We start from the raw sequence: 9,668 nt of genomic DNA, 5'->3' as shown, positions 1-9,668 counted from the left end.
TTCCCTACTTTTTTCCCTGAAATGTGATACTAAGGCAAACTAAGAACCTACCTGTTTAGTATTTATTAGTTCTTAGGGGTGGACATGAACATTGAGGGACATGAGAGATTTCCATTACTAAAACATCACATGATCATCCCAAGAGCGTGTGGAGTGTTTGAATTACCCCCTCCAGGTCTCCCATGCTCACCGTAGAGAAATCAGGCAACTCGTGAACAAGGGTGTGTTATTAGTAATGTTCACACAATGCTGAACATTTGGGTCAGTCTGGTCTTTCAGAAAGATGTGACTATGTCAGAGTACAATGTTTCTGTGGCCATGTTAAAAAGGCAAGCCCAAACAAACCTCTGCAGTGTGTCTTGCATGAGTTTAGAACAGAAGGCATTGCCCTTCCAGCGGAACGTCAAGCAGACCAGCCTGTGCTTTCAGCTCATCCTAGCTGGATATCACACTGCAATAAACAAACTAAAAAAACGCAACAAAAGATATTTTTTAAATGTTCTGTTTCAGGAGAGAAAACAAAATCAGTTCTCAGGCAGTTCAAAATTAAATTGCATCTGCATATGTTGTTACAGAGTCTCACGGGAGAGGTGGCTTAAATGCTCAGTAGCAAAGCTCTCCATCAGAGTAGATTTCCCCAGGTGTGCTCCAGCCTCCTGGTTCCCTTCATCTCTAAGGAACTACATCCAGTTTCTTCCACTGACTCTTTACTAAATATGATCAGACCTTCACACCTTTTCATCCTGAGTAAACTCACCAGAGCCTCCAGTGCCATTCACATTATCTGACGCCAGCAGTATAATATAGTCATTTTCATAGCTCACATAACAATATAAACTGAAACAAACCAAAAATCCAAAGGCATTTCTGCTTGTTCAAGTGAATTCAGCCAAAAGATTTAAAACAGCTTAATGAAAGAAAATGGATTCTGACTTCCATCCGTGTTTAAAAACCGTATCAAGTACACAAGGAGGGAAATCAACAGAAAGGATATGAATGTACCAAAATTTTAATTGCTGCTCTTCTGATTGGATGGAAAGGACTAAGTATATACAAGGCAGGAGTGGCACTAAATCGAAAGATTGTCTTCCCTTTGTTCAGTACTATAAATGTCTGGAAAACAAAATAGAAAATGAGAATATTCAGTATTTGCATTTATGCTCAGCTTTTCCCAGCCCATGCCCCATTGGGAAATTCTTGCCAATAACCCATACTTCTTCCTCACTCCCTCCTGAGACCCCCAAATCCCTTTACACTCAGTGAAGAGTTTTGTCCAAAACCCTTCCTGCAGAGCCGTCTCCTGTCCTTTTGCAATATCCCAAGTATTTTTAATTCCTTCACTCCTTGCAGGGTCCTGTGTCATCACCTCCATCACAGAGTTGGGAAAAGAAAGAAAACACCCTTAGAAATAGAAAATTACCTGGAGATTAAAATGTGGAGCAAGGATTTTTATGATGCCCATTTTACCAGGTGCTGGAAACGTTACTGTGCTATTACTCCATCTTCCCTACCTTGAGCATTTTGTGTCTCTCAGTCAATGATTTTTTGTCTCACCAGCTCAGAAGCTGCAGGAGGCACAGCAGGATCTGACCCTGGCACTGAGGCACTGTCACTGCACTCAGGTTAATATGGGCAGAGGAAACTACTACTACTATGAGTTATCTTAAATCCAAAGCAAAGGTGAGCTGGATGCTGACCCAATTTATAGAGCTCCAAAGATGCCCCACCATGCACAGAAAAACTAATATTCACTCAGAGACAGGATCAGGACACTCAAAAGATAAACTATAAGCAACACACCCAGCTTGAGTCTAAGAGTTCCATGGGAATAAAACTGCAAATCTATATCCTGCTGCTTGTGCCTCGGGATAGCAGGCAAATTTAAAGGTAAATTAATTCTGGCCCTTCCAGGTAGGTAATCTATTTGTCTTTATCCATTTAACTTTTATTCTGTAGCTGTTGCACCTGTTTCTGCACTGCTTTAACAGAAGCCGTGTTGTGGTCATATTCATTCTGTGTTTACAGGAAATAGCATAGCCCAAAATCAGGAACACCAGTACCTGAAAGAACTGGAAGCTGCCTAAAAATACACTGTGCTTCCAAGGCTCATTTTGTCCCTCGTGTTGCAAAATGTTTGGAAAGGGGAACAAACTGTAGTAAGCAACCAGCCCATCTCTGCTGTCAACAGCCTTTTGACAGAAGCTGTTTGCACTGTAGTGGCTTTGGGCCAGCCTACACATGACCCCTCATCAGGTGATGCTCCCTTTGGGATGAAGCTCACCCTTCTGCAAAGTGCCAGCATTGCAGAAGCTGCTCACATCTCCCTTCAGCTCTGCTCTGGTCATCTTCACTGGAGTTGAGCTATCCCTCAGCAGGCAGAGGACCTGGTTGCCAAGGTGCCTCCCGCTCTCGTGCAGAGTGCTAGCACAAGACTCAGGTCACCCAGAAGCCCTTAACATTAAGGAGTTTAAGCGATAAACAGACCTGTGAAGAGTAAAGTCTCATGCAGAAGACAAGATAGGGTAGATAAAAACCTCTGGCTTCATTTAACTCAGCTACTGCTCTGCTCCTTTATCCCTCTTCGCACTCCTGCTTAGATATTTTCTGGGAGCCCTGCTCGTGCCAAAACTCCTAATCTGAAAAAAATACTTGTACTGGCTGTAGAAAGAAAAAACCAGAGCCCTGAAAACAGAGCAAGCTTTTATCCTCATAGTGAAAGCAAAGAAGCAGGACGGATGGCTGGTGCTAACCTTACGATCATTGTAGAAAGGGTCAAGGTCCTCCAGTGGCTCTCCAATGAGCTCTGGAGAAACAGTCCCATAGATATCGGGCAGCTTCTTGCAAGCTTGCAAGTCAAACTGTGGCTGAGGTTTTTCTTCCTCGCCCAGCTGCTCTCTGTATTCCTGCTTTGCATTCCTCGCGAGCTTCTCCGCGATTCGTTTCTCAATAGCAGCCAAGGATTCAGGAGTGAACCGGTGGAAGCTGTTAGTACCCGGTGGTAACAAGAAGTCAGCCATCTTTTCATCCTGCTTTGTCTATACTGGTCTTTACTCCTAGTAGTGGAAACAGCTGGAAGAAAAAGTACCAAAGGTTAGTGACAGGAGCAAGGCAAGAAGAACAAAGTCGTCGGAATGAGAACAAAATAACCCAAATAACTTGCAGGCTGTCTATTACCAGGAAACCCTTCATCTATTTCTTTGTGGTTAAGAGAACATCAAGGAAAACAGAAATGACAAAAAACTGTAATTTCAATTTAGGAATCACTCATGATCAGAGCTAAAAAGACCTGGAGTATTGTTAAGTTTTAATCTGTGGAGTATTCTTAAAATTTTCATTCAATTGGAATAATTAATCCAAACTGAGGAGTAATTTAGATTTATACAAGCTTAAGTTTCATGGAAAACCACAGGGATTTGGATTTGTAAGTCATTTTTTTTAAATGTAGCTCTGGGAGTGGATGAACAATGTGCCTAAGATGACTGCAGGGCAGATTAAAATCAGCCAATCTGCAGCCACATGATGCAAACTCTAAAAAGGCCCCAGCTGTTCTATTCCAAATTTAAAGAATGAAGGGTCAAGTTCAGGTTCTTAAATCACATAGAAATTCTTCATAGTCTCTGTCTTTGGCTTCTGCCACATCATTTTTTTTTCCTTGGGGTATGAAATACCTTCTTCAAGATATCTGTCAAGACTTTTGAGCATTTTCTTCTCCTCCACACCCTACAATCTGAAGGATGTTGGAAGCCTACATGTCCCTGACAAAGCCCTGGGACCTTCATAAAAACACTCCAGGCTTCTGAGATGCTGAATAGCCACTGCTGCCCAGTCTTCACATTAGAAAACCAGGCTCCTTCCAGCCAACACCAGTCTGAACATCTAATCCAAACCCATGAAGTCTGAGCATCTTGGTGCTTCACTGCTAACACTTCCAATCCCCGCCTGAGAATTTCCACATCTCTTCAACTGACGTGAATAAAGTCATGCTTGAAAAACACAGCAGAACAAAAAGCCTCCATGGATCTGCACTAAACAACAAGAAGAACTGTGAAAATTTATGTAAAGCTACTGTTTGAAAAGAAATGAAGCTTGTCCTCATTCTAGTAGCCTCCACAAATCCATCCAAAGTTGCCATATTTTGCACTTTAATACTGACATTTATAGCATACTTTTCCAGCGAGCGAAACTCTCTGCAGGCAACAATTAAAACTCATTTCACAGAAGAAACACAACCCCTGTTTTTCACCACCATCATACCATTAATAGTAAGTCAGAATATAAGCTGGTGACAAACAAAACAGTAGATACGTAGGTGGGCTACGCTATTGCAGTTGTCCATGTGTGCAGGACACAATTCTTTGTTCAGTCACAATTGTTGTTTTCTGCTTTCAAACGTTATTTGTCTATTTACAGTGGGTAGTTCCAGATAGTTTGCTTCTATTAGGCTCTGTGATGACAGCATTTTTGTTAGTAAACAAGAATTTAACTGGACCCTGCACGACAAATAACATATTTATTGGCTCAATTTATTTGAGTCAAGTACTCCTTTAAATAACTGCTGTTTTTTCTATACTGACTTCAGTTTAAAATGAATTCATTAAATTGTCATTGATCACAGCCTATCATATAGGACTGATTTACTGCAGTTAGTACATTACACTCCACACTACTGCTTGTTTGAACAAGCAGAGCTAAAATGAGTTGGACTTCCTGAAATTTGGGTATTCTGACATTCCTATTTAAATTTATTCTTTTTATTCTTTTCCCCTCTTTCCCCACATAATTTGTTTTATCCCCTTCCTCCCAAAAAAAATCCCAGGAAATGAGAAGCTTTCCCACAAATTGAGTTTTCTTAAGCTCAACACTTTGTGACTCAGTTCCAAATTAAATCAAAACAACAGGTTTGAAACAACCACTGAGGCCACTTTCCGCATGGTGCAGAGTTACCCTGTCAACCTTGTTGGCTGCAAATGCAAGGATTCACAAAGCCACAAGACGAAGGATGCATTAATGGTTTTGAACTCAAAAAGACTGAATCTCACTGACAAAAATCCCTTAGCTGCCAAACCTGGGTGCATGCAAGAAACACTACTTGTGTTTGCCCTATTTTTACTTTCTTCCCAGGCTACCAGTCTGGAGAAACTGTGAGTCTCATGTGCTTTTGTCCTTCTGTAGCACTAATGTCAACACAAGAAAGTCTACACTGCCTTGGGCAAGGCCTCAATCTGCCTGATGACTATGGCTGGCCTGAACTTGTGCACACATGGAAGCACATGGAGAAGCAAAGTTTAACACCTCCTGTCCATCTGCAGGTGCTCAGGACCTGCACTACACCAATCACCTCCTTCCAGTGCTTTGAAGCACAGACCAGGTGACTTCAACAATTTTGTGGGTATTGCTTGATCACAAAAAAAGAATCTTCACTAGAATATCCAGAATCCTTTTCATCCTTCATTAAAGACTCCTGAAAGAAGCCATTCTGGCAACAGAGTTGGTCAGAATTTTTTTTAAAGCAAAAAAAATTATTAAAAACCAACAATCTAATAGAATAGGGGATGGTGCAGGGGATAAAATAGCCAGAAAAAAAAGAATCAAAATGAGAAGTTTTAATTTGTTTTTAAGGAAATTATTTTTGCTTAAAGCTCTCTCTTACCAGAAAATTGATTCAACTTCAAACTGGTCAGAACTAGATCTCTTCCATTTTATCTGCAAATTCCAGAAAGATAGCTGCCTAGGAACAACTGCAAAATCCTTCACAAACCTCATTAGAGCTTCTGCTATTCTTCTCTTTACTTTTCCTTAAAAAATTACACTTTCCAGCATCCTTACAATTGAAAAATTTTTACATGTTCTGTCCTCATATTGTATATAAGTTAAAGTTCCAGATTTTAATATATATATATTTAGTCTAATTCTTTGTCTATTTTATAAACTTTCATGAAATGGACAAGATAATTTCATGAGTCCTTTCTATGTCTAATTTATTTTAATCTTTGAATTGCAAACATTTCTACAAATAGCAAGGGTTAGTGCACTTGTTTCTTGCAAGGGCAAGAAAGCACCATGACTTAAAAAGGGAAATCATCAATGAATGAATCAAAGAGCTGGAATGCCATTTCTGAAGAGATAATAGCTGTTGTGACTCACGTTTTTACAGTATGAGCCTGGATTTTTCCATTCCTCACAGGCACATTTTTGAAGTACAAGTTTTTAAATGCACTGTTTCTGTGATATCAACACGCACAGAATGAACACTTCCCTCCCGCTTTGTCTTTGTTAAATTCAGTTAACATCAGCTCTTGCTGATATAAATGTACTGGTTATGTAAACAAAATGTGCATATGAAAATAAGTCCCAAGGTGCGTATTTTCTATGGCCTGGCAAGATGTGAGAACAGTACAAACACATAAGATACTGCTTGGGATTGCATTCATTCAGAAAGATTAATGCCATTTTCCATTGCAGCTTTAGCCTTACTCTCATAGGCTTCAGCTATCCTACCTCAGAAAACCTTTAAAGTTCTCAGAACATGACCAGCATGTTCTACAAGCCTTTCCTGGACTTCCCATGGATGGCTGACCATCACCCAAAAAGGCCACTTTGGGCAATGGGTTCCCTGCAGGGGTGTAAATTCAAGGAAAGTGGGTCCTGATCATCTCCAGTTGGCTGCCCTCCTGGTCTTGTGTGGGCTTTGTCTACTCAGATTGTCACCTTAATGCCTGCCAACCCTTTATTACAGCATAAGATGCTGACATGAGCAGGCAGGTAGGTCCCATCCCCCAGAAGTAAGAGGTTCCCCTTCCTTCTGTGCACTACACATGGTTGGGCACTGACTTCAGAGAAGCTTCTTGCACCTCCATCTCCCTCTTGAACAACAGCATAGGATTGCATGCCTGGAGTGGTATCAAGGACGTGCATGCATCTATTTCAGACACTTGACAATGAGGACCTAAACTTGAAGATCAACAATGCAAAAGTCCTGCACACGGGCTAAAGATTAGATACCATCAGACATGCTCATCTTGAACAGAACTGTAGTCATTTAATGCTACTGATTTCCATGGTGCCACTCAAGAAGTTACTATTGACCAAGAGATGGAGTGGAACATTTCCCTTATGAGGAAATGCTGAGGGAGCTGGGTCTCTTTAGCTTGGAGAAGAGGAGACTGAGCGGTGACTTCATCAATGTTTACAAATACGTTAAGAAAGAGTGCCAGGAGGACAGAACCAGGCTTTGTTCAGTGATGTCCAGTGATAGGACAAGGGGCAATGGGTGCAAATTGGAGCAGAGGAGGTTCCATGTAAACATCAGAAAAAACTTCTTTCCTGTGAGAGTGACAGAGCCCTGGGACAGGCTGCCCAGAGAGGTTGTGGAGTCTCCTCTCTAGAGACATTCAAACCCACCTGGATACATTCCTGTGTGATGTGCTCTGGGTGACCCTGCTGTGGCAGGGGGGTTGGACTGGGTGATCTTTCCAGGGCCCTTCCAACCCCTCAGATTCTGTGATTCTGAGATAGATGATAGCCTGTGGCAGCAGGTGTGTTTACACTACAGTTCAGCTAGACCTAAATCTTGTTTAAGAAATGTTTGTGTCTTAACTATAGACTTCACATTCTGAACTGTTGTGGTAACAAAAATAGTCATGAGAATGGGTTTCTTTTAAATCTTGGAGTCTACATGAAGTAATTCTTCTTCCCCCTCTTTTCCATCTAATCTCTTTGGCATTTTCCTTTGACCTCCAGAGGACTGCAAAACATGAGAACAATAGGCTAGAGAAATAAAGAACAATACAATGACATACATAATTTAATGTCATTGGCTCAGGTACACAAATTCTTATGCATAAATACACAAAAACTTTGTATCATATTTTAAAAGATTACAAAGTGATATGGGATAGCATGAAAGTTTAATTCCAGCTATGGCATCATGGAGAATTCCTGGGTTTAATGAAGATCAAATAATAACTTTGTATATAAATATATATAAAGTTCAAGAGGCTAAAGAAATGTAGGTGACTTAGACACTCTTCATAATTTTTCTGACAAGCGACAGACAATCTTTTGAGATTTAATTCACTTGTATTTATACTGCACTTCATATTCCAGAGCGAGAAGGTGTCATGGGAAATTCTCTTTTAACTAGAAAATTTCAGTTGCTGTTAACACACACTCTGAGGGGCTGTGTGCTCACATCAAAACTGAATAATACTGTCCTTGAAATTTTACATAGCACACTCATTATTTCTGCTTAAATTGATATCTGGCTTGTTTCTTTTTTCCAACAGGCGTAATTTTGTCAAGACCATAAACAATGATTTTTTGGGTACATGTCTCTAACATATAATCAGCGACATCTCCAGCTGGCATAAATCAGAACAGCTCTACCCATCCCAGGGAAGTCACAGCATCTGGGAAAGTGGTTTATTAGCACCAAGAATATTCAGATAGAAGTGATTTCTTTAAAGACAGTACCTTCAGACCAGAGCATGAACACCACAGAGTGTGTAATTGAGGTTTTAAAGTAATGACTTAGAAGGTAACCAAGCTTGCAGGGAGCTGGAAAACCCTGGAGTTTTTTGCAATGTGTGAAGGCAATCTGCAAATGCTTCTTCACCCAACAACACCTTGTTGGGTGAGCTTAGAATCCAAGGTGCAAAAAAGGGGTGTCGGAGTCACCAATGCCTGCCAGGGACCGAGCAGACTCCTGTGGCTGGACTGCAGGGGAAAGGTTTTGTATTCCACAAGAACCTGATGGAAATGGCCTCAATATTTAGCTCTCAAAGGAGGTCTCAAAGGAGATCTCCTAGGAAAAGCACAGCCTTGAAATCAGCCCCAGACTGACGCAGGAGGAGCTGTAAGACTGAGATGATCTTCCTGCCCACGTCACAAGGCAACCCTGCAGCTTGATAAGACATCACATAACACAGTCTTCCTAAAATGAGCCCTGTTTGTTCACCATGCATGCCAACCAGGGCAGAAATAAATAAGATAAATAATTGCAATCACATCATTGGGAAAAAAAACAAACTAAACAACACCAAATGTCCAAACCAAAATCTCAGAGTCACTGACCCACAGACCTTTTGTCACAATCAGCTCTGCCTGTGCTATATCTTCTTTTAAATCCAGTTTAATATGTTTTGCTGGCATCTCCCTCGTCAGAATTATGGCATTCTGACATTACCAATGACTTATTGATAAGATAAAGTCTTCAGAAAGTCAACATACGCTGAAAGGAAATTAATTCATAAGATTTCATCCTAGTATTGAAACAGTATTTGGGGATGACAAATCTGATGCCAAGAATTAAATGCTGGCACTAAGACTTCTCTGATGAGAAAATATTTTTTTTAGTGAGCCAAAAATATTCTGCTTTCTTTGCAGGTGTTTTTATTTCAAATTATACTGCGACCAAATGACATAAATAAGCAAAAGGGAAGAAGCACATTATAGTTACCTGTGCATATCTTTATATTTTGGCTGAAAATTATAATTCTCTGCACCCAAGAGGTTTTCATGTCTATTTTAATTAAATAGAAATTGGCCCCAGTTATTTTACTGTAAACTACTTAGCTTTCAGATGCAGAGCAAGATTTCTCCTCTGATACTGTAAACCAACAGAGCTTGCAGAGAGCTACCAAGAAAGAGGAATGTTTTTAGCTCAGGAT

At 40.5% G+C, this 9,668-nt stretch overlaps 1 protein-coding gene across 1 annotated transcript in view; it reads right to left on the bottom strand.

Moving 5' to 3' along the window:
* LOC104396177 (sodium channel protein type 5 subunit alpha-like) overlaps nucleotides 1-3,017 on the bottom strand; it is a 184,085-nt gene extending 181,068 nt beyond the window's left edge. The window contains exons 1-2 of the mRNA XM_010005994.1: nucleotides 2,751-3,017; nucleotides 995-1,113 (exon numbers count right to left, since the gene is read on the bottom strand). Coding sequence (XP_010004296.1) covers nucleotides 995-1,113; nucleotides 2,751-3,017 — 386 coding nt within the window. The remainder of the gene's footprint in view (nucleotides 1-994; nucleotides 1,114-2,750) is intronic.
* Between the last annotated feature and the right edge of the window lie 6,651 nt (nucleotides 3,018-9,668).

The sequence above is a fragment of the Chaetura pelagica genome, unplaced genomic scaffold, assembly GCF_000747805.2.
Source record: "Chaetura pelagica isolate M959 unplaced genomic scaffold, ChaPel_1.0 scaffold199, whole genome shotgun sequence".
Classification (NCBI taxonomy): Eukaryota; Metazoa; Chordata; class Aves; order Apodiformes; family Apodidae; genus Chaetura; species Chaetura pelagica.
Note: the sequence above shows the minus strand (reverse complement) of the source record. Positions and strands in the feature narration are given on the sequence as shown.